This window comes from Cherax quadricarinatus, chromosome 61 (genome assembly GCF_038502225.1).
Source record: "Cherax quadricarinatus isolate ZL_2023a chromosome 61, ASM3850222v1, whole genome shotgun sequence".
Lineage (NCBI taxonomy): Eukaryota > Metazoa > Arthropoda > Malacostraca > Decapoda > Parastacidae > Cherax > Cherax quadricarinatus.
In genome coordinates this window covers 6,572,533-6,597,998 of record NC_091352.1, presented here as the reverse complement: position 1 = coordinate 6,597,998, position 25,466 = coordinate 6,572,533, and the positions used below count along the sequence as shown (strand labels likewise).

General features: G+C 37.1%; 1 protein-coding gene across 6 annotated transcripts in view; it reads left to right on the top strand.

Moving 5' to 3' along the window:
- Positions 1-25,466, top strand: part of Tmem131 (Transmembrane protein 131) — a 301,352-nt gene that overhangs the window by 232,314 nt on the left and 43,572 nt on the right. For 3 of the 6 annotated variants that reach the window (XM_070098185.1, XM_070098186.1, XM_070098184.1), the window contains 11 exons: positions 1-592; positions 3,391-3,419; positions 10,231-10,314; positions 12,494-12,617; positions 12,975-13,088; positions 13,541-13,663; positions 15,154-15,317; positions 15,586-15,769; positions 16,579-16,687; positions 16,918-17,070; positions 23,666-23,862. The exon at positions 1-592 is cut by the window's left edge and continues 98 nt beyond it. In XM_070098185.1, coding sequence (XP_069954286.1) covers positions 1-592; positions 3,391-3,419; positions 10,231-10,314; positions 12,494-12,617; positions 12,975-13,088; positions 13,541-13,663; positions 15,154-15,317; positions 15,586-15,769; positions 16,579-16,687; positions 16,918-17,070; positions 23,666-23,862 — 1,873 coding nt within the window. The remainder of the gene's footprint in view (positions 593-3,390; positions 3,420-10,230; positions 10,315-12,493; positions 12,618-12,974; positions 13,089-13,540; positions 13,664-15,153; positions 15,318-15,585; positions 15,770-16,578; positions 16,688-16,917; positions 17,071-23,665; positions 23,863-25,466) is intronic. The other 3 variants (XM_070098189.1, XM_070098190.1, XM_070098188.1) reach the window with 1 other exon arrangement.

Sequence of the window (25,466 nt, the reverse complement as noted above, 5' to 3'; positions counted from 1 at the left end):
ACCTTGCTCAGACTTCCGTCAGCATCTCGACCTCCGGGACTGTGACAGTGTGCAGGGAGGTCTGCTAGATCCTCGGAGTTGCCTCCACCTTCTGGACAACACTCACTACTCTGCCTTGCCACCACTTTCTGGTTCCTGCACCCTTGATGTGTGCTTCAACAAGCCCAACCACAGGCGTGATTGTGTGAGTGTGTTATTGGAAGCTGCTCCCAAGGATGCATGTGTTCCTCAGCACTTGGTGGAGAACTTGGTGTATGCTGGAGTGCCCCATCTCCACCCAAATTTGGACCCAAAGGTGCACCTCATCCATGTTCATGACACAATGGGTGTTGGGGAACCACTCTCACTTGTGCACATTCAGCAACAGTTGCAGCAGATAAATAAAGGTTTCCCACGGCTGCCGTGTCCTGTCCTGCCTACACCCTGCCCTTCTACCATGGACTTGCCTATGCCATGCGGTTCAAGAGTAGATTCGCCCATGTCATCATCAGTTCCAGCACCGATGACTGAACACCACTGCTGGAACATGAGCGGAGAAGGCCCTGAGCCAGGTGTGGCCTGCCTGCTCAGACCACTGTGGTTACCATCCAAGGTACTTCCATCATCTCCACCTTACTGCCGCTGCTGCTGCTGCTACTACTACTTACATTACTACTGTATCTGGTGCACCCCTCACACCTGATGCTCACAGTGGTGTGCTAGACTGCCATACTCATAACACTCACTTTCTGCTCATAATAACAGACTGCTCTGCTTCCAGTTCCTTTACTGACAGTCAGCTGGACTGGGTCATGGTTATTTTGCTCCATGCTAATGCTTGCTCAGCTGGACCACGAGATGCACACGAGTGTATGTTGTGCACAGCAACTCGGCACTCGTGTGATGTATAACTGTAGGGTGTAGGCTTAAGCTTGGGTGCTGTCTTAAATACCTGTGTGTTTAGGGCACTAGTGTGGTGTGTATGCATGTGTCAGCATGATTTTATATTCCCATTTTAACCGAGTGCATGTAGGAGAGCATTTAGGCTACTAGATGGTTTTGTTAAGGCCTGATATCAATGTACTGTAGAGTGTAGGATTATGCTGAGCATATTGTCATTAGGTGGATAGTCTTGTTGGGTTTTACTGGAAATTACAGTAGAGAACTGTATGAAGAATTACTAGAATAAATCTTAACTTTCCTCTCTTCAACTAATGGAAAAAAAAATATTTATGAACAGTATTCTCATGAATAAAAGTTAAAATTTGTCGGGAATTTTCACTGTACAATACAATATTTCACTGATTTATGAAGTGCCTCTCAGTATAAATTCAAGAATTACTGTAATTTACAGTAAATTCATTACACAGATGGAGTAAGGCTTTCTGTCAATGATAAAATTGTATGGTATGAGTAAGAAATGAATTTTGTAATGCATTTGTGTGTGTGAACCTTGATGGTGGCATACTGATCACCTGGATACACAATGAAGTCTGTATGTCACCCTTACTCATCATTGAATGTGTGTATGAACCTTGATACTGGTATACTTGTCACCTTGGTACAAAATGAAGCCTGTACTTTCCCTTCACTCATCAGTGAATGTGTGTGATCAGCCAGTACACTCGCTCACCATGACTGTATGATCCTGTAACTAATCACAGTGCATGATGCTGTCACCTGTCTTCTCGTCAATTTTAACAGTATAATTCTATGTCCCTCCCACACATTTAAGTAAACTATTATTCTAGTCATCAGTTTTGTTCCTTTCTTCATTGGTTTATTTGTTCATATGTATTTTTTAAATTATTTGTTTTCATTATTCAGTACTGGAAGTGATGTATCTTCTCGAGTCATTAGCACATTTTTCTCATTCCTCATATGAGCTTCTTCCCATAGTCATCTGATTATTTGTTGTTGCTTAAAAGTTTTTCCCAGTATGTATAAATTCACGTGTGAATTTAATAACACAATCTTCCTTGTAAGTTGCAAGTTATGCACTACCTGGATAACATTTTCCTTATAGACAGAGCAATATTCACATCAAACTTTTTACATTTCTTAAGTAATTTTTATTGTTTTCATGTACAAGGAGGCCCTGCTTATAAAGCACGTTAGGATGTGGGCTTCTTCTGCAAAATGAATTGTAGCCTTTCTTTACTTTCAAATTCATATAAAAGCCTGATAACATGTTCACACTATCAATATTAAGTGAGCAATAGAGCTAGGCCTAAAAAAATGCACATACAGTACACACATTACTTGCCTAAATAATATTTTCGTCCTTAGCTTGTGGTAAATATATTGTAGGAAGTTTTAACAAATGAAGAATGGGTATAATTTAAAGCCGTTGCACTAGCAGAATACTGTAAAGTGGGGCCTGCTTGTAATTTCTAGGATGTAAATGGAGTCATTATAACACACAAGTCATAATTTGTCTGACTGGCAAGCATACAAGAATGTGTAATGTATGGGGGTAGTCTTATATGGTAGGTATTGCTCACACGTGATACACTCAGCTCAGAGCAAACTTTCATTATGGATAAGCTCTCACTGTGGGTTGAGCTGCGTTAATTCATGATAAAGCTCTGCGTAGAACAAAACATAGCTTATGACAAAGGCTTGCACCGCACCACATGTTTTCCTGCGACAGTGTACAAGGTGTTGGATCAAATGCATAGCAGATGATCTTGGTTTTGATTTACCTTCTGTCCCTCTCTCTGCCACAGCTTTGTCATCTTGATTTACATGTATTGCAATGACACTGTAAATGTCTTTCATATTACATATACACATGCACTTGTGCTTGGGGAACACATGCTTGTGTATGAGACATTGTGAATGCATATTTATGCATAAATATATGCATGTATGATAATATACATACATACATGCATATCATATATGTATGATAATTAAAATAAAATTTAAAGTACTGTATATATATATTGTAATTTTTATATTTCTTATATATTTGAATATTTTTCCATTTATTTTGTGTAGTCTTGCACATGTTCATCAAACATGGACTGTATAACAATACATAGTGCTGTAGCACACTAATTCTCTACCTCTATATCTTAGAATGACAAAATTTTTTTATCAGGTTCTTAAAACTGATTTTTACTTGGCTTTATATTGATAGTTACCATAATTGTAACGTTTCTCTATAAAGTGAAAATTCAACTTTCATTTGCTCGAGTAGAGTTAAAAACAAAAGTTGGTCCTAGCCTCTAAATAATGTAGGAACCATCATTATTCATATAGAATCCTTACAGTGAAAGGAAAATAGATAAATACATTTTTTTTGGTAAAATACATTATCAATGCAGCAAGTATTTTTAATGTTTCATTTGAGATTAATCTCCACATTTTAAGATTATTTCTAATTTATTTTTTTTTTTTTTTCAGATAATAAAAACAGGAGAAACAGAAATAAGGTAAGGCCAGTATTAATTTATTAAAAATTGAGTTGCAATTTGCTTGTGTATGTTTATGATTAATTCTTTTACTGTTTCCCATGTACGTCTACATCAGTGATACCAGTGTTGCTCACTAGACTTGCTTTTTGAGCTCTGCTTCCTCAGATAAGCCGTGAGTACTAAATTTTGTCCTAGACATGAGAGGATGAGTCTGTGCAGTTAGTGTTTGCATTTAAAAAAAAAAAATCCTACCCTAGGCAGTGCATGATTGTAAAAGCATGCTTCAGACTTTGTGTTTGGTTTAAAATACTGACTTTGAGGTGTTTTCTAAGGTGGTTCTTATTTTATTGGTTGTTTATTGCCATCTGTTGATTGCTATGTGATAATGGGATGGATTCAAAGTGGCAGACACGTTATGTAGGAGAAGCCTCATAGCGATGACATTAATGAACAGAGGAAAGACTGCTTTAGTGGCTGGAATGACTACAGTGCTTATTTTGGACTCGGATTTTATAATGGATATTTTTAAATTTTGTAAAATTGGGCAAATTATCAACTTTTGTGCACATAGAATAGTTCTGTTAGTAGAATGGGCAGTTTCTTGTGCTCATTTGGTAGAATGGAAAGCATATTAACGAAATAGCTAGGAATTCATCTAATTGAGCATTGGAATTTGCATAAAATAGGAAGTTGGTGAAAGTGTCAATGAGTAAATTATGCCCAGACCTCCGACTTTGCATCTGCATAATTCTATAAGTTTTCTACCAAATTTAACATTTTTGGTGTCATTAATTTCAGAAAAAAAATCCATAAAATGTAATAAGTTTTTTAAAAATCACGATACTCAGCACCCTTAATTTAATTTTGGAGTTGCAACAGTGAAAGAGTTAGGTGTATGCTAAGTTGCACCTCAGTGCAGTACATACTGTTGTATTTAAGCATACAATAGAAGGAAAGCCTGTCCTGTACTTAGTAAAGTGTGAGCTAGCGCACTCAGCTTACACACTGAGGTCCATGGTTTGATCCCCAGTACTGGTGGAGACATTAGGACATTTTTCCTTAAGACACCTGCTGTCCCTGTTCACCTAGCAGTAAAGTAAGTACCTGAGTGTTAGTTGAGTGGTGTGGGTTGCATCCTGGGGACAAAACTGACCTAATTTGCCCAAAATGCTCTACATAACATGGAGGCTTTCTTCATAGTAGTATGTCACTGATGTCAGCTAGACCTGTATACATTATACATGTACAGTACTTGTAGAAAAAGATTATTATTATTATATTATGTTCTAGTCAGTCATAGTTAGGTTACATTGTTATATTATGGGGAGGGGGAGAGTGCATTTGGTGGTAGTTGAATTAATGTTTCTTAGGACACTGAAAAATTACAGAAAGACATAAGCAGGGTTTTACTAGTGGGCAGTGGAGAACAACATGACGTTCAATGGTGATAAGTTCCAGCTGCTTAGGTATGGAAAGAATGAAGAACTCAAAAGGAACACTACAAAACTCAAGAGGGTCACCAAATAGAACGAAAGGAACACGTAAAAGACCTGGGAATAATTGTCAGCTGACCTTTCTTTTAAAGACCATAACAAGATCACGACAGCCAGAAAGATGACGGGGTGGGTATTGAGAACTTTCAAAACAAGGGAAATAATGCTGATGGTGACACTCTTCAAATTGCTAGTGCTCCCTCATTTAGAATATTGCTCAGTGCTGATGGCCCTGTTCAAAGCAGGAGAAATATCAGAGCTGGAACAAATACGGTTCACGTTGAGCCAGTAAAGCACCTAAATTACTGGGAATACTGTCAAGTCTTGAACATGTACTCATTGGAGTGGAGGAGAGAGATGCGTGATAATATATACCTGGAAAGCACTCCTGGGCCTGGTCCCAAATCTGCACACTGCCATTACATACTAGAGTGAGAGATATGGGAGGAAATGCAAAATAAACCCAGTGAGGAGCAGGGGTGCAGTGGGAATAATAAGGGAACACTGTATCAACACCTGGGGTCCCAGACGATCCAGCATCTTACCAGAAGATATCAGAAACGTGGCTGGAACAAGTGTAGAAGTCCTCAAAAGGAAACTGGACAAATATCTTCACCAGGTGCCAGATCAGCCAGGCTGTGTTGGACGTGTGGGGCAGCAGGCCTCCAGCAGCAACAGCCTGGTTGACCAGGCAAGCACCAGACAAGCCTGACCTATGGCTAGGCTTCGAGAGTAGTGAAACTCGAAGCTCTTCAAAGGTACATCAAAGGTAATTATGGCGAAGTTGTCATGGATATGAATATTTGCTGTGGGCTGGAAATAGTTGGTAGGGAGGAGTTTATTGCATATAACATGTAGCCATTAATAAAGGAGAATTGCATTTTTGACCTGAAAGAAATGCTTTAAGTTAGATTGGTAAAGTTATGCCATAGCTTGTGTTAAGGTTCCTAAAGATGAAAACCCTTCCACAGTCACTTGTTCTCTCTCTGCCCTCCCAGAACAACGTAATAGATACCACATTGCATGCTTAACCCTTTGACTGTTTCAGGCCCCTCTCTGAAACTGTCATTCTATGTCGCTCAATTTTTGAAAAAAAAAAAATTATTTTTTCTTATGAAATGATAGAGAATCTTTTCCCGATGGTAATGACACCAAAAGTTCGAAATTTGGTCGAAAACTCGTGGAATTATGCTCCCGCGAAGTTAGCGGTCTCGGCGACATATGCGTATCGGCGATTTCGCCGACTTTGAGCCCAATTTTCAGCCAATTCCATTGTTCCAGTTGACCAAACTCATAGCTATTTCTTTAGAACTCCATTTTATCTATCAACTGAGTACAAGAAACCTCCCATTTACTAATTTGGACTACCCAATATGGTGGTCAGAAATTGGCAATTTGGCCAATTTCACGCAAAATAAAAAAGATGCCAATTTCAAAATAGGGTCCAGAATAAACAAGGTAGACATTCGTGGCACTAAAATAACATATGCTCTGTTCATTAGTCACATCTCTAGGCCCCTCTTATATTATTATTGCTTTCTATTTTGATTTTTTATTCATACAAAAAAATACAAAATTTACTGTTATGCAGACGACTGCATTATTGTAAAAATGGTATAAATAATATCAGTGCACTATTGAAAGAATATTAGACTCCCCAGTTGACGTGTATTGGACGTGTGGTGTGATTTATGTACTCTTGAACATTGGTAAAAATCGAACATTTCCGCTACTTTGAGCTCAGTTTCAAGGTCGTTTTCATCGTAAAAGTAATGAAAATCATCTCTATTTCTGTAATATGTTTTCCATTTTATCACCTAAGACCATGAAAACGCGAATACAACGATAAATACTATACGAAAATACACCTCAAAGTCGGCGTTTTATTCCAAAAAAACGATCAGTTTTTTTTTTCTCATTACGCAATGTGTGCTGCAGGATTTTTTTTATGTGGTGCACACTGACCACACAGACCCATTCTCTCACATGTGGGCCTACCAGCTTTCTCCCACTTGATTTGAAGCCGCTAGAATTATTGAGTATATATACGTCAGAAACATTGGCTCGTAAGACGTATTTATACGTCGAAAACAGTCAAAGGGTTAATGTTTATAATACTGCCATAATCTATGGATGTGAAGTATTTAAAATATTTGTTCAGAAAATTCTAGCTGAATGATGTAATGTAAATAATTATTTGAATAATGTAAATAATAATTATTTGAATAATGTAAATAATAATTATTTGAATAATGTAAATAATAATTATTTGAATAATGTAAATAATAATTATTTGTATAATGTAAATAATAATTATTTGTATAATGTAAATAATAATTATTTGTATAATGTAAATAATAATTATTTGAATAATGTAAATAATAATTATTTGAATAATGTAAATAATAATTATTTGAATAATGTAAATAATAATTATTTGTATAATGTAAATAATAATTATTTGTATAATGTAAATAATAATTATTTGCATAATGTAAATACAGCCCCTCCTCACTTAGCGTACTTGTTTACCAATGCCTCAGGCTTAAAACGAGCTCTTAGACCAGTATTGAAACCTAAATATTGTATATTAGAGCTGATTTTCTCTATTCTGTTTATTTCAGTATACAGTACACTACTGTATAAACATTTAAAAATATACCAGAAATGTTATAAATGGTGCAAAGATGACATTAAAACAATATCAGAGATGGTTGACACAAACCCACTACCATTATAGTGTGCTCCTCACTTAGCGACAGATTCATTTAACTCTTTCAGGGTCGAGAGGCCCTCTCCTAAACTTGTTCTCAGGGTCGAAAATTTTTCGGGAAAAAAAAATTATTTTTTTCTTATGAAAAGATAGTCTTTTCCCGGGCATAATGACACCAAAAGTATGAAATTTTATGGAAAACTCATGGAATTATGCTCTCGCGAAGTTAACGGTCTCGACGATGTTTATGCATCAGTGATTTCGCCCACTTTGAGACCTATTTTCAGCCAATTCCACTGTACTAGTTGACAAAAATCATAACTATTTTGCTAGAACTCCATTTTTTCTATTAAATGAGTACAAGAAACCACCCGTTTACCAATTTCAACTATCCAATAAAGTGGTCAGAAATTAGCAATTTCTCCAATTTCACACAAATTTCAAAAGATGCCAATTTCCAAATAGGGTCCAGAATAAACAAGAAAGACATTCCTGGCACTAAAATATCATTTCCTCTATTCATTAGTCATGTCCCCATGCCCCTCTTACATTTCTTTTGCTTTCCACTTTGAATTTTTATTCTCACAAAAAATAGAAGATTTACTGTTATGCAGACTACTGCATTAGTGTAGAAATGGTATAAATAATATCAGCGCACTTGTGAAAGAATATTAGACTCTCCAGTTTACGTGTATTGGATGCGTGACATGATTTGTTTACTTTTGAACTTCGGCAAAAATCGAACATTTCTGCTACTTTGAGCTCAATTTCAAGGTACTTTTCATTGTGAAACCAATCAAAATAATCTTAATTTCTGTAATATGTCTCCCATTCTATAAAAGGAGACCAGGAAAACTAAAATACAACCATAAATACCATACAAAAATACAGTGCAAAGTTGCTGTTTTAAACCAAAAACATGGTCAGTTTTTTTCTCTCATTACGCAGTGTGTGCTGCAGGATTTTTTTTACACTGTGCACACTGACCACATAGACCCATTCTTTCATATACCAGCTTTCTCTTGCTAGATTTGAAGGCACTAGAATTTAGGCGTACTAGTACGTCAACCCTGGTGTGTAAGCCGTACTAGTACTTCGGAAACCCTGAAAGGGTTAACGACGTGGTTTTAGGAATGGAACTCTGTCATTAACCCTTTGACTGTTTTTGACGTATAAATACGTCTTACGAGCCAATGTTTCTGACGTATATACAGTGGACCCCCGGTTAACGATATTTTTTCAATCCAGAAGTATGTTCAGGTGCCAGTACTGACCGAATTTGTTCCCATAAGGAATATTGTGAAGTAGATTAGTCCATTTCAGACCCCAAACATACACGTACAAACGCACTTACATAAATACACTTACATAATTGGTCGCATTCGGAGGTGATCGTTATGCGGGGGTCCACTGTATACTCAATAATTCTAGCGGCTTCAAATCAAGCGGGAGAAAGCTGGTAGGCCCACATGTGAGAGAATGGGTCTGTGTGGTCAGTGTGCACCACATAAAAAAAATCCTGCAGCACACATTGCGTAACGAGAAAAAAAAACTGATCGTTTTTTTGGAATAAAACGCCGACTTTGAGGTGTATTTTCGTATAGTATTTATCATTGTATTCGCGTTTTCATGGTCTTAGGTGATAAAATGGAAAATATATTACAGAAATAGAGATGATTTTCATTACTTTGATGATGAAAATGACCTTGAAACTTGAGCTCAAAGTAGCGGAAATGTTCGATTTTTACCAATGTTCAGGAGTAAATAAATCACACCACACGTCCAATACACGTCAATTGGGGAGTCTAATATTCTTTCACTAGTGTACTGATATTATTTATACCATTTTTACAATAATGCAGTAGTCTGCATAACAGTAAATTTTGTATTTTTTTGTATGAATAAAAAATCAAAATAGAAAGCAATAATAATATAAGAGGGGCCTAGAGATGTGACTAATGAACAGAGCATATGTTATTTTAGTGCCACGAATGTCTACCTTGTTTATTCTAGACCCTATTTTGAAATTGGCATCTTTTTTAGTTTGCGTGAAATTGGCCAAATTGCTAATTTCTGACCACCATATTGGGTAGTCCAAATTAGTAAATGGGAGGTTTCTTGTACTCAGCTGATAGATAAAATGGAATTCTGAAGAAATAGCTATGAGTTTGGTCAACTGGAACAATGGAATTGGCTGAAAATAGGGCTCAAAGTGGGCGAAATCGCCGATACGCATATGTCGCCGAGACAGCTAACTTCGCGGGAGCATAATTCCATGAGTTTTCGACCAAATTTCAAACTTTTGGTGTCATTACCATCGGGAAAAGATTCTCTATCATTTCATGATTTTTTTTTTTTTTTTTTTTTTTCAAAAAATTGAGCGACATAGAATGACAGTTTCAGAGAGGGGCCTGAAACAGTCAAAGCGTTAAGTGAGGAAAAGCTGTAATAATTATTTTTATACTAATTAATTAATTGCCTGCTGTAATTAATAATTATGTTCATAATGTGTGTACAAGACAAATATTAGTACAGCAGTTGTTGAAAGTTAATTTTGTCTCTTGTTAATCATTAACACTTTTTCCTTGTATTTGTTGATTAATAAAATAAAATTTTGTTGCAGATATGGGGACATCATTGACGATAAGGGGGTCCCTTCAAAAAATTATATTGTTTTCGATCCTCCACATTTAGATTTTAAAGAACAGTAAGTATGTTGTATACACTTAATCTATTCTGTGTTGGCATGTACTTTGAAAACTCAGTTATAGGGATGTATAACAGTGAGGGGATATTACTGAATATAGCATAAACTCTGCTGCTGGAGGCAGTGGAGTTGTCTTGATTGAGAGACACTGTGCTGAGAATTTGATGCTTGGAGATTAGAAGAATGCATGGGGTTACGAAGAGTATAATTCTGAGGGCTGAAGAGGGATTGTTGAGGTTATTTAGGCATTTAGAGATGATGGCACAAAATATAATGGCTAGGGTATATAAATTTGGGGTGGATGGAAGGAGACTTGGGGTTGTCACAGGAAGAGTTGGAGTGCTAGGGGCTCGAACATCCAACAGTCATTTTAAAACCATTAACATTGCCCCATTTACTGCCCCAAAGAAGGCAGTAAAGTAATTGCAAAACTCTATAGATCATTAATCCTAACTTCACACAATATCAGAATCTTTGAATGGGTCCTAAGAAGCAAGATCACCAGTTATGTAGAATCACAACAGTTGCATGCGCACACATTCCAGGGCAGCACGGGTTTAGGGCTGGTCGCTCCTGCCTTTCACAGTTGTTAGATCATTACAATGTTGTCCTGTATGCTCCAAAAGACAAGTTAAATGCTGATATAGTGTACACTGATTTAGCAAAAGCATTTGACTGATATGACCATAGTGTGATTGCACATAAAATGTATTTAAAAGGTATAATTAGAAAAGTCTCCATGGGGAAGTGGAACAGAATTCTTCCTCCATAAGCCATGCGTGTCGTAAGAGGCGACTAAAATGCCGGGAGCAAGGGGCTAGAAACCCCTTCTCCGGTATAAATTACTATACTATGGTGGGATACGGCTGGTGTGTTGAAAGAATGAATTAGAAAAGTGAGCAAATGCATATTTAACTTCTTAGCAAATAGAACCCAGAGAGTAATAGTAAATGGAATGAAGTTGGAAGCTGCCACTGTGAAAAGCTCTGTTCCTCATGACACAGTACTAGCCTCACTTCTGTTTATTGTTATATTAGACATTGACAAGGACATATGTCAAAGCACTGTAACATCCTTTGCTGATGATGCCAGAATCTCAGAGTGGCATCTGGCAAAACTGAGTGAATATTCAGGCAGATGTAAATCAAATCTTCCAGTGGGCCTCAGACAGCAATACAATGTTTAACAAGGACAAGTTTTAATTGTTCCAATATGGAATAATGGAGGAAGCAAACTGTAATGGAGTACAGAACAAACTCAATTCATATATACCCTAGGTACTGCATTCACATTGTATTATGTAGCTAACTTTCGTATCCTGATTATGCAAATGGAAGGAAGCAAAGGATATATAAATCTTGTCTCAATTTGTATATAAAAATTATCTTCAGTATCTTCACATTTTAGCTCTTGTGATGCAAAGGGTATGGAAGTACTGCATGTTTTGACTATTATGAAGGACATGCCTAATTTAATCACAGCTATTAAATAGACCTTTGACTCTCGTGGTCATAAAAAATTTATATATAAACATCCTACACTGTGATGGCGCTATGAACAACAAACACAAACATTGGTCATGACAGTGCCACAACCTAATCTAATCTAATCTAACCCAACCCAACCCAACCCTTCACTTTTTCAAATAACCTGCACATAGGAGAGAGAAGCTTACAATGATGTTTTGGTCCATCTTGGACCATTTATGAAGTCACACTCTGTGTGTAGGCAAACACAGGGACAGGACTAATAGAGGTAGGAAAAAGTAGTAGTGGTAGAGGTAAGGCTGGTAGTAGTACAGTGGTTCCCCAAGTTTCATACGTAATTTGTTCCAGAAGACTGCTCGAGTGCTGTTACAGGACGAATTTGTTCCCATAAGGAATAATGTAAATTAGATTAGTCTGTTTCAGACCCCAAAAATGCACTTACAATAATACACTTACATAATTGAGAGCAGTATGAAACTCAGGGTATCACTGTAGTAGTAGTATTCCAGTCACAGCATTGTGCCTTTTTGTTTCTTGATCACCAGCATATTCAACATTTGTATAAATACACCTGGATTAATTAAATGATTGTTCAAGACACAGGAATGAGTAAATATAGTAAAATTATCTAATAGAATTTTGAGTATAAAGATATATGAAGTGGAGATTATAAATGTTATATCCATTTGCAGTCCAACAGGTATGCCCCTCATGAGAAAAGTAGTGGTGCAAAACAGCAGTCCAGAAAACAGTGTGCAGCTCCACTCGTTATCTGGAAACACACTTCACTTCCACTGTACGTTTTTTCAAGATAAGGTCAGTGTTGTAAGCCTTTCAAAACTTGCGTTTGTTTACCTAGCTATATAGTCATGTATTTTAAGAAAAATGGCAAATTGTTAAAGATATTTATACTGTTATATAGTTGCCTTAAGAAATGGTGTAAAGGTTTGAAATTATATACTGTCATTACAAACAAAAATAATTAAACTGTATTGTACTTCAGATAATGGCAATTTTCCCCGTACAACAAATTGTTAGTTAGAAACTATGCTTTGGCAATGAAAAAAATATATTAACAAATCTCTAATAAAATAAAAAAAAATTGATGTTTGTACCATTTAATACTGATAAATTTTGTACATTTGAAAGCTAGTATTCACTCATCCAAACTAGGTAGTGCTACCGGGTGGGAACACTTCATTCGACGTGGTGTTTTTGGGAAGGGAGGAAGGTCTCATAGAAAACACTATCTTCATTCACACCTCCATAGGTACATACAAATATGGGGTAAGTATTTATTCATAGTACATTTTAAATTATATGCACTAATATATGGTGATGCAATATATTAAGTACAGTGGACCCCCGGTTAACGATATTTTTTCACTCCAGAAGTATGTTCAGGTGCCAGTACTGACCGAATTTGTTCCCATAAGAAATATTGTGAAGTAGATTAGTCCATTTCAGACCCCCAAACATACACGTACAAACGCACTTACATAAATACACTTACATAATTGGTCACATTCGGAGGTAATCGTTATGCGGGGGTCCACTGTATGACATTAATGTTTCCAGTGGTATGTACAGTGAAGGCTTTAAGACAGTTTTGTAATTTACTGTATCATAGACTGGTAGTGTTATTACTTTATATACAGAATTTCAATTTTCTGTTTTGTCCTAGTGATTCTTAATATTTATATACAGTATTTTGTATTCACAATTTTTGTAATTTATAGGTGCGAGCAGTGGGTACAGGGAATCCCTACAGACTGAGGCCACTGGTTGGGGTTCGCATGCCGCTCAACTCCTCGTACTCCCCTTTAATCCAGCTGCATAACCCACATCCACACTCCCTACAGGTGAGCAGACAGTCAGCAAAATATTATTGAACCTTATCTGGGCATTAATATCTTGTATTAGATGATATTGAGTTGCCTCCAGGAGTTAATAGCTTTCTAAGAGGGCAGTTCAAGTGCTTCATCTTCCATCCCAGTGAAATTACCAAGATACGAGAGGTACAGTGGACCCTCAGTTATCGGCCATTCCAGATATTGCCCAATTTGGATTTTGGCTGCTTCTTTGGCCAGAATTCTATTCTGGATTTTGGCTGTCAGCTTTGAAATTGGCCGTATTGGATGCGTCCATCCCACCACTCCTCCGCGTTCGGTAATACGTGCAACTGCAAAATAAACCACCATGGGCCCAAAGAAAGTCCTAGTAAAGTTCCTTTGGTAAAGAAATTGAGAAACACGATGGAATTAAAGTTTTGTAAAGAAATATCACCCTGACCAAGCTGAAACAAGCCATATCTGCAACATGTTCAGTGACAAAACCTTGTCCCACTTCAGGCAAATTTTAGAGACACCAGAAACAGACCTCTCTGGACAGTTTTTTGTGCCACAAGGGTGCAGTGACTCTCAAGCTGGTCCTAGTGGCAATAAAAGAAAAAGAAAGGAAGTAACCCCAGAAGTCCTTTTGGAGGGGGATTCCCCATCCAAACAATAATCAGTCCTCCCTCTCTCCTCCTCCCTGTCTTCCATAAGCCAACAAGTCTTCAATAATAAAGGTATGTAATAGTGTTTTCAATGTTCATTTATTTATTTGATTTAGTTCTCATTGTTTTGTGTATATAAAACTATAGTTGATCTTCAAAAAATGTATTTTTTTGTTAATATTTTTGGGTGTCTGAAACAGATTAATTGTATTGACATTAATTCTTGTGGGAAATATTTCAGTTTTTGGCCTTTTTGGATTTAGGCCAACCTTCTGGAACGGATTACAGCCAGTACCCGAGGGTCCACTGTATGTATAATCATTGCATAACACGCTTTTTTCCATGATAATTCCAAGCACTGGAAGCACACAGAAATAATTAATTATCTGAAGTCTTAAAGAAGCAAAGAGCATGTGTTGTGAAATATTGAATAAAACTGTTACAAATGGAGCTCCAGTGACTACATATGTGGAAAACAGAACTAAAAAAATTGAAATGTTCAAGGGAAACCAAAAGTGCAACTACCAGAAAGGTTTTGAATGTTTTTTTAGATAAATTCTGTATGTACAATACTCCTGTAGAATGCTGTGAATGGAGATGGTGGGGAAAACAGTCATGAATTTGATGGCCCTTATTTCTTGTGTGCATTTTGGTTTACACTGCAGTGTAAATGAGCACGTACTTCATACAACTTCATCTATGGCTGCCCAATAAACTATTTTGGCAAAAAAGTAGTTTTGTAATTTTGTCCAGACTGAGAGAGGTGCCGGATGATCCATTGCTGGTAAACTGGTGTTGTACCTCTATTTATTTTTTTAATTAGTTACATAGTTAACTTAATTTGTTTGACTACAGATCACAGAGATGTATAGCACTGGGGGTGACCTGCATTTAGAGCTGCTGTCTGGTACTCAAGAAGGCCAGAAGAATGTATGGAACATCCCACCTTATCACACACGGGCACTGATGAGAGCCAATTTTGTTGCTCGTAGAGAGAACAATCACACTGCATATGTGAGGTGCGTGACATAAATTTAAAATGTGTGGAGAGCCTAATACTGGGGTATATATATGTCTGTTCAGAAATAAATATTTACCTTATCTAGATATTGTAAGTGCAGGTAATTTTGTTTTGACCTATTGTGTGACTATGGAAAATTATGCATCTACAGTGATATTTATTTTCTACAGTGTATACTGCTTTGTAGTTGTACAATAAACAGTAGTGTATCTTGTACTGTATTCCAACTGTCTCATGTTTTCACTGTTCAATACACTCTTTGACAGAATTGTAACTAGCGAAACAGACAGCGACTACCTAGTAGTGCCGGTAGAGGTGGAGGTCTCGGGTCAGCCGGGGCTCTTTTGCCCGCATGATGGCCTCCACTTTGGTCTTCGCACCCCTCATGATCCTCCCTCATCCCTTCCCTTACATCTTCTAAATTCTGCTCACAAGCATATACACATTCAAGTGAGTCGTATCATAAACTGTCCATGAATGTGTTTTATTAAACTTATTGTTTATAATGAATAAGGTTGTTGGGTACTTTATTCTTAACCTCAGTTATTTATATAATTATAAGCAAATAAGAACAGGAACTGGGCTTCATTTTTTTTATCATTAAAAATGACAAAGAATTACACAGTTTCTAATGTTGCAAAACCTTCATAAATTATTATAATGAAGTGTTGTATAATTACCAAGAGATAACATATACAACTAACCTTTGTGTGCAAATAGGAAGTTGTATACATAACACACATTGTACAGTAAATCTGCCATCCTGTCAGTACCTTGTACCATTACCAACTCGACCATTATGTCAGGAGGAAAAAAAAATTGAAAGCTCTTTCACAAAACAGTTGTTTAAAATCTTGCTGTATGTTAACTTTTTTTTCAGTTAGTGTATCCTTCCATGTCTAAAATGAATGTGTGTTTTGGATTGATTATGTATTTGCATTAGTATTACCGAAGTTGTTAAATAAGTAAAATGCAAATGATAAAATTGTTTGTTTAGGGCACTCTCATGAAATTAATAATAATGAAGTTGTGTCATGCTTTATTTCTGAGAGGTTCATAGTTACAAAAAAATAGGCAAAAGCAGATTTCACATTCACCATCTGTTGGAAAATAGAAAATTGTATGAATTCATTAGTGACCTTTGATCTGTAGCGCTTTCCTCCAGTTTTGCATGGATGGCTTCACCCCACACATTATTGTATAATCCTTTTGCACAAATGGAAAATATTAAATATTTAAGTATATCCTTTTATTTCTAGAATGTGATAACTACTCCGGTAAATGATGCAATAACAATTGACTTTAAGCCAATGAAGATACCACCTGGAACAGTGCGACCCACGCAAGTAGCGACAGTAACCTTCGATCGTAAGTATTTTTCTTGCTACTGTGTCCTTTATATTAGTATTTGGATATTTTTATTATACTTTTGATTTGGATAATGCAGACACTATGTGTACTGTAAATGTTAAAAACATTTACTAGAGATATTTCATGAAACAAATAAATCTTTATCACTTCAGTTTGGAATTTTAATTAACTTTAACTGTAAATAAACTGTTGTTGTACATGAACTAATGTAATTCATTGTCCACCAGCTTCAAAAGTGATGAGTGGAAAGAAAATATCTGGTAAGATACTGATTAAAAGTAAAGTATCGGCTTATAAACTAAGTGTGCCGTACACAGTAGACTTACTCCAAGGAGCTCTCCTTTATAATACCTCCATCACCAAATTTTACACGGGTGCAGGTAAGATTTTACATTAGTTTAAGAATGTGAAACAGTTTTGTCAGCTTGGTAATTTGTTAACTGAAGACTAAGACTGTTGTATTTTTATCACAAAAATAGTAATAATATTCAGTACAACTCTCTAATTGCTGGTCATAATTCAAGATATGATGTAGGGCATAATGACTGTAGTTTGTTGGACTACGTATTGGTAGATAAGACTGTTGGGTACTCAAGATGTATATGTTTATAGAGGGGCTACAGATATATCAGATCACTTTTTAGTTGTAGCTACAGTGAGAGTAAAAGGTAGATGAGATACAATGAAAATAAAGTAACAGGTAAGAGAGAGAGGTGAAGGTTTATAAGCTAAAGGAGGAGGCACTTAGGGTAAGATATAAACAACTATTGGAGGATAGATGGGGTAGTGTGGGTATAGGCAGTGAGGTTGAAGATGTATAGGGTAGGTTTAAGAATGTAGCATTAGTGTTCACCAGAAGTTTGTGGTTACAGGAAAGTGGGTGCGGGAAGGAAGAAGAGCGATTGGTGGAATGATGATGTAAAGATATTAGTAAGAGAGAAAAGTTAACATGAGAGGTTTTTACAAAGTAGAAGTGATGCAAGGAGGGATGAGTATATGGAGAGGAAAAGAGAGGTTAAGGGAGTGGTGAAGCAGTGTAAAAAGAGCAAATGAGAGACTGGGTGAGATGTTATCAACAAATTTTGTTGAAAATAAGAAAAAGTTTTGGAGTGAGATTAATAAGTTGAGGAAGCCTAGGGAATAAATGGATTTGACAGTTAAAAGTAGGAAAGGAGAGTTATTAAATGGAGAGTTAGAGGCATCAGAAGATGGTGGGAATATTTTGAGGAATTGTTAAATGTTGATGAAGATAGGGAAGTTGTGATTTTGTGTATAGGGCAAGGTGGAATGACATTTTGTAGGAGTGAGGAGGAGCGAGTTGTGAGTGTGGGGGAAGTTCATGAGGCAGTAGGTAGAATGAAAGGGAGTAAGGCAGCTGGGATTGATGGGATAAAGATAGAAATGTTAAAAGCAGGTGGGGGATATAGTTCTGGAGTGGATGGTGCTTTTATTTATTAAATGTATGGAAGAGGGTAAGGTACCTAGGGATTGGTAGAGAGCATGCATAGTTCCTTTGTATAAAGGCAAAGGGGACAAAAGAGACTGCAAAAAATATAGGGAATAAGTCTATTGAAGTACAATGCCTGCACTTGAAAGGAGGGGTCTGGGATATTGACATTTTGGAGGAACTTGTAAACTGTCGTATCTGAGTGCCTTTGCAAAGACAGTGATTATCTATGAGTGAGGTGAAAGTGTTGAATGATGATGAAAGCAATTTCTTTTTGGGGTTTTTCTTTCTTTTTGGGTCACCCTGCCTCAGAGGGAGACGGCTGACTTGTTGAGAAAAAGTGTTGAGTGTACCTGGTAAAGTGTATGGTAGTTATTATTGAAAGAAAAGAGTAAGACAGAGTAGGGTAGCAGATGAACAAGGAGGCTTTAGGAAGGGTAGGGGGTGTGTAGACCAAGTGTTTACAGTGAAACATATAGGCGAACAGTATTTAGATAAGAGTAAAGAAGTTTTGTGGCATTTATAGATTTGGAAAAGGTGTATGACAAGGTAGATAGGAGGGCAGTGTGATAGATGTTGCAGATGTATGGAATAGGAGGATAGTGAGGCTCAGGTTAGAGTATGTAGGAGAGAGGGAGATTATTTCCCAGTAAAAGTATACTTAGACAAGGATGTATGATGTCACCATGGTGGTTCAATATATTTATAGATAGGATTGTAAGAGAAATGAATGCTCAGGTGTTGACAAGAGGTGTGGGCTTAAAAGATAAAGAATCTAACACAAAGTAGGAGTTTTGACAGTTGCTCATTTCTGATGACACTGCTTTTGAGAGATTCTGAAGAGAAGTAGTAGAGGTTTGTAGATGAGTTTGGTAGGGTATGTAAAAGAAGAAAATTAAAAGTGCACATAGGAAAGAGTAATGTGATGAGGATAACAAAAAAATTAGGTAATGAAAGATTGGATATCAAATTGGAGAGAGAGAATGTGGAGGAGGTGAATGTATTCAAATATTTAGGAATGGATGTGTCAGCAGATGGGTGGGGCTATGAAAGATAAGGTGAATCATAGAATTGACAAGGGGAAGAAGGTGAGTGGTGCACTGAGGAGTTTGTGGAGACAAAGAACTTTGTCCATGGAAGCAAAGAGGGTAATGGATGAGAGTAGTTATACCAACACTTTTATATGGGTGAAAAGCACGGGTGGTGAATGTTGCAACAAGAAGACTGGAGGCAGTGGAGATGTCATGTCTGAGGGCAGTGTGTGGTGTGAACATAATGCAGAGAATTTGTAATTTGGAAATTAGGAGGATGTGTGGGATTACGGAAACTATTATCCAGAGACAATTCGTTTATTAGTTAGGGGCTAAAATGTATCATGCAGAGGAGATTTAGCTCTGTAAAAGCATTGCACTCAGTGTTGTACTGAAGTGCTGCTATGAAGAGTGAAACCATGTATTTGATGATGGAATTATGATAGGTAATTAGTTACTAGTGTAAAACGAAAGCCTGTAATTGTTTTATATGATGGTAGGATTGCTGGTGTCCTTTTTTTCTGTCTCATTAACATGCAAGATTTCAGGTATGTCTTGCTACTTCTACTTACACTTAGGTCACACTACACATACATGTACAAGCATATATATACACACACCCCTCTGGGTTTTCTGCTATTTTCTTTCTAGTTCTTGTTCTTGTTAATTTCCTCTTACCTCCATGGGGAAGTGGAACAGAATTCTTCCTCCGTAAGCCATGCGTGTTGTAAGAGGTGACTAAAATGCCAGGAGCAAGGGGCTAGTAACCCCTTCTCCTGTATAAATTACTAAATCTAAAAAAGAGAAACTTGTGTTTTTCTTTTTGGGCCACCCTGCCTCGGTGGGATACGGCCGGTTTGTTGAAAGAAAGAATTAGTTACTAGCACAGGGTTATGTGGTTTGTCATGTTGTTGATCATGTGTACTCCTCACTGGGAAAAAGACAATAGTATATGATGTGTGGGTGGGGCGGGCTGACCTGGTTGGCTACCATACCTCCCAAACCTGATTTCCTACAAATAAAGCTCACCTCTCACCCTACACTTGGACTACAAATATTTTAAGGTAAGTAATGGGTGTATTGTATATGTATTTTACTTTTTATTGTTTTTAATGCCTAGTTCTATTGCTAACTTTATATATGTTAGTGTAAACTTGTTATCAGGCATTTATAAGTGGAAAAAAATGGTGTTCTGTTTTTCGGCGATGTCTGCTTTCCAGCGATGTCTGCTTTCCAGCAGTAGCCTGGAATCTAACCTGCCTTATAAGTGGGGCCCTACTGTAATTGATATGACTAAGTTTTCTTGTATGCAAAGCAGTGGCAGATGGTGTAGTAAAAGAAGTAGATGGAGTAGAGAGTGGAGATGTTATGCCCACTCAGATACTCACTTGGCCCTTGTCAAACATCGCTTTACCAGGCAGAGATAAGCTATACTAGACTAGCCAGTTGATTCTACAGGGCCATTGCTAAATTTCCCATTTGACCTCTATCCTCCTACACTGTCTTCAGTATTCCCTAAAAGAACTGACAGCAGTGAATAATTGGGATGACTCTTATTTTGTATCAGACCAAACATCTTTTAGTCCCACACTTATTTCCAACACCCTAGAATTCACTTCTGTCACAGTCCCATCTGTAAATATATTAAACAGCCATGGCAGCATCACACACCACATCAGTGTCCCAGTTCTACTTTCACTGCTACATACTCTAACCTGCACTTCACTCTCTGCATATAAACTTGTAGTTGCTTTTAGTAGCCGACCACTATTCCATACATTTGGAACATCTGCCACATGCCTTCTCTATGCACCCTGACCTGTGCCTTTTGTAAATCCATGAACATCTAAATGCAACAAACATCTCTACCCATACCTAAGTACCAGTCACTTATATGCTTCAAGGTAAATACTTTGTCTGCACAAGTATATGCAGTCTTTACCTCAAACCCTTTCAGTAATAATTCTACCATAAACTAATACTACTTTGTTTCATATTTAATTATTAGCACAGTTTTATTGAATTTACATTCATACAGAATTATCAAGTACTGTAAATTCTTCCATCAAGGTATGGTGACTCGAAGAAGGAAATGGATTCACCATTATTTGTTCAGTATCTATCTTGCTAGAAGTAGCACTCAGATATCACAGATTCAAATGATTCACTGAATTGCATTTGTATTGTATTGTGTTTTTTTTTTTTTTTTTTTTTAACAAACTGAATATACCTCACTAAGGCAGGGTGACCTAAAAGGTAAAACAAAAGTTTCTCTCTTTAAATTTAGTAATGTATACAGGAGAAGGGGTTAGTAGCCCCTTGCTCCCAGCATTTTAGTCACCGCTTATGACACGCAGGAAGAATTCTGTTCCACTTCCCCATGGAGAATTGTAAATACAGTGGAACCTCAAAAATCGAACTTAATCCGTTCCAGGAGCTAGTTCTAAATTCGAAAAGTCTGAAATTCGAAGCTATATTTTCCATAAGAAATGATGGAAATACAATTAATCCGTTCCAGAAACCCAAAAATATTCAAACAAAAAATACATTTTATAGATTAATTACAGTTTTACATACAACAAATACTATAGTTTTTAATTATGTATAATAATCTTTCTTTCAACACACCGGCCGTATCCCACCAAGGCAGGGTGGCCCAAAAAGAAAAACGAAAGTTTCTCTTTTAAATTTAGTAATTTATATGGGAGAAGGGGTTACTAGCCCCTTGCTCCCGGCATTTTAGTTGCCTCTTACAACACGCATGGCTTACGGAGGAAGAATTCTGTTCCACTTCCCCATGGAGATAAGAGGAAATAAACAAGAACAAGAACTAGAAAGAAAATAGAATACCCAGAGGGGTGTGTATATATATGCTTGTACATGTATGTGTAGTGTGACCTAAGTGTAAGTAGAAGTAGCAAGACGTACCTGAAATCTTGCATGTTTATGAGACACAAAAAAAGGACACCAGCAATCCTACCATCATGTAAAACAATTACAGGTTTTTGTTTTACACTCGCTTGGCAGGACGGTAGTATCTCCCTGGGCGGTTGCTGTCTACCAACCTACTACCTAGGATGTATAGTAATACATATAAAATAACATTTTTACTTACCTTTATTGAAGATTGGTGATGGCATCTGGAAGATAGGGAGGAGGAGAGAGGGAGTTGGGGTTAATGTTTGGAAGGAGAATCCCCCTCCATGAGGACTTCAGGTAAAGCCCTCTCTGGGGTTACTTCCCTTCTGTCTTTTAATGCCAGTAGGACCAGCTTGAGAGTCACTGGACCCCTGTCTCACAAAATAACTGTCCACAGTCCTCTGTTTCTGGCGCCTCTTTAACATTTCCCTAAAATGGGACATGGTTCTGTCACTGAACTTGTTGCAAAGATGGCTTGTTTCAGCTTGCTCAGGGTGGTACTTCTGCACAAACATTTGGGCATCATTCCACTTGGCACAAATCTCCTTAATCTTTGAAGAAGGCACCTCATCCACTCCCTATACTAACACCTTTCGCAACATCAGCTTCCATGATTTGTCCTTTCTTTGACAGGATAGAACCGATGGTCGACTTGTTTTTCCCATACATCCTGGCAAGCTTAACAAGTCTCACACCACTCTCATACTTCTGTATTATTTCCTTCTTCACATCTATGATGTTTCTCACTTTCTTTACCACAGGGGTACCACTAGCAAGTTTCTTTGGGCCCATGGCAGCTTATTTCACAGTCCCACAAGCACTAAACACAACAAAATAATCGTAAAATGCGTGAATGAGAGCGCAGGTTAGTGTTCACTCAAGCATAAACAAAGCTAGACTGCTCACGGCGCCTGCGCGGGGACGCGGACAGAGCGGGCGGCAGACAGGTCCCGTACTCGGCGGTCCGAAAATAGGGGCGCGTTCGATAATAGGGACACAGTTTGTCCGAAAAAATGGTCCTATTTTCGAAACGTTCATTACATGATACGTTCAATTTTTGAGGTTCCACTGTATGTATGCTCTGTAGGTATTTGAATTAGGAAGAAGACAACTTTAGTATCTGGTAATAATTATCTGTTCAATAATAACCAGAATAACATTTTCTTTTGTGTGACTACTTTCTGAAGCACTTTTCAAAGTATTATTAGTAGAGGATGTCAATAATTTCCAGTGGTAATCACTTGGCACCAGTTATGTCATGAATGTTGGAGATTTAATAATGCAAACTTGGCAAGTCTCAGCACCATTCACTTCTTTTTCCTGCAGCTGCAATGACACTGCCACCAAAATTTCTAGAAATTTGAGGAAAAGTTTACTAAAAAATTTCACTTTTATGTTAATGTAGATGGTTATAAGGCATTTTTCTATTGTTAACTGCACAGTCATCACCTAGGATTCATTTGTAGTACATTATTAGAAATTCTATTACCTTTTATCTTGTTCAGGAGGTTCCACACCCTATTGCTTTAGCAACATTATCCATGTAAAATCATTGATAAAATTTATATATTTTTGCAGATATTGGATTTTCTGAAGCACAATCAGGTGTTTCTTTCGGAACAGTGACAGGCGTTGTTGCTGCAGCAGGTGGAGGAGGAGGAGGCACAAGCAACCCAAGTAGTGAACCTCGCAACCTCACCCTTACCAACACATTTCCTTGTCCAGTTGTTATATATAACTTAACACTTCCTGACGAGGCCAAAAAACATTTCGAGGTAATTGCATGAATGTAGGCAGAAAATCCTGAATTTAATATTCATCGTCCTTAGAAGGTTTAGAAATGTTGGTTTATATTCAAATTTGCTATTTATTACTTCAAAATAAGTTGAGAGGGATGAGTTAAATATTTTTTAGTGTTTATTACAATATAGATAAACTTGTTTTCTTTAAGGTATTTGATATGAAGCATTTACCAGTTCCAGATGTTAGCTGCAATATAAAGATCAAAACAGCACAATACCATGACTGGAAAAATATGCAAATATCCTGCAAATATGAGTGTGACTTGGTAAATGGTCCAAGTTGGACCAAAACGTCATAAGCTGCTCTCTTTGTGCAGGTTATTTGTGATTGGCTGTGATATAACTGTGACCAGTTTCAAGAGTCTTCTACTCCTCACAGCCTGGCCTGGCCTAGAACCAGGCTGTGAGGGTAGAACATTCAAAGTGAACACTCATTGTTTTGAGGAAATCTCGGTAGTTTATGTATTAAGACACAATTTACTTTGCCATAAGATTAGTTACAAATTGTGGCATTTTTTCATTGAGCACGCTGTGGATGAGTTAGTTGTCTTATGGGGAGGCCTAGTCACACTCTTAATGTAAACAACTTCCTAAGCCATAAGTGTTCTGTGCATTCATGTCCCATACCATACTCAGCATGTGTTAGCGCATGAAGTTTTTATCTTTTTGTCATTCCAGCTCTTCTCAGGATAGTAACCATGGCACCTAAGAGAAATGTAAGTGATGCTGGAAATGCTTTTATTCGTAAGCATGAAAGTCTTGGCATTTTGAGAACAATAAAGAGGTATCAGATAAGCTTAAAAGTGGTGCACATGTAGAAATGGCACAAGCCTATGGTCTGAAAGAAACATTAATTCATACAATTAAAGGGAACGAGGTAAAGATACAAGCTTATGCTATGAGTAACCCAGGTTATTACCTCTTGAAAAGAATGTCATATATGTAACAACAGCTAAATAAGACAAAAATTGGTGAATTGAGCAGAAAACCAAGGTGGATTGCTTAATTTTATTATAATAAATGAAAAGGTCTTAGAGTACTGTAAAACAGTTGAGTGGTAAGGTGGGCAGGCCTGAACAAGAGTGCTTGTTTAATACTAGCTGGCTCCACAAGTTCAAGTTGTGAAGTTGGTTGCATAATATTAAATTTTCTGGTGAAGATGCTTCTACTGAACATACAGCTGCTGGTAGTTGTCCCGCTATGAGCCAGAGCAAGTGTTTTATGCTGATGAGACAGTCAATTGGAAGACACCATCAAGAACTTGCATTAGCCAGCAAGAAAAAAGTGCACTGGGATTAAAGTCAAGAAACTATAATTTTAACTTCCTACTATACAGCAATACATCAAACGACTTGAGGTGTAAGCCCATGCTTATTTAACACTCCAAGACTTCTTTGCCAGTTAGAGGCCAAACCTGTCAACATGGATAACAAGAAGCCTTATTTATTGATTGATTTATGCATCATTTTATTGCCATAGTCATGTTTGATCTGCACAACAAGACCCTTGCATTCAAAGGTTTCCTTATTCTCGATTTCCATATTCATCAAGAATTTCTGGAGATGTTTACCCACATG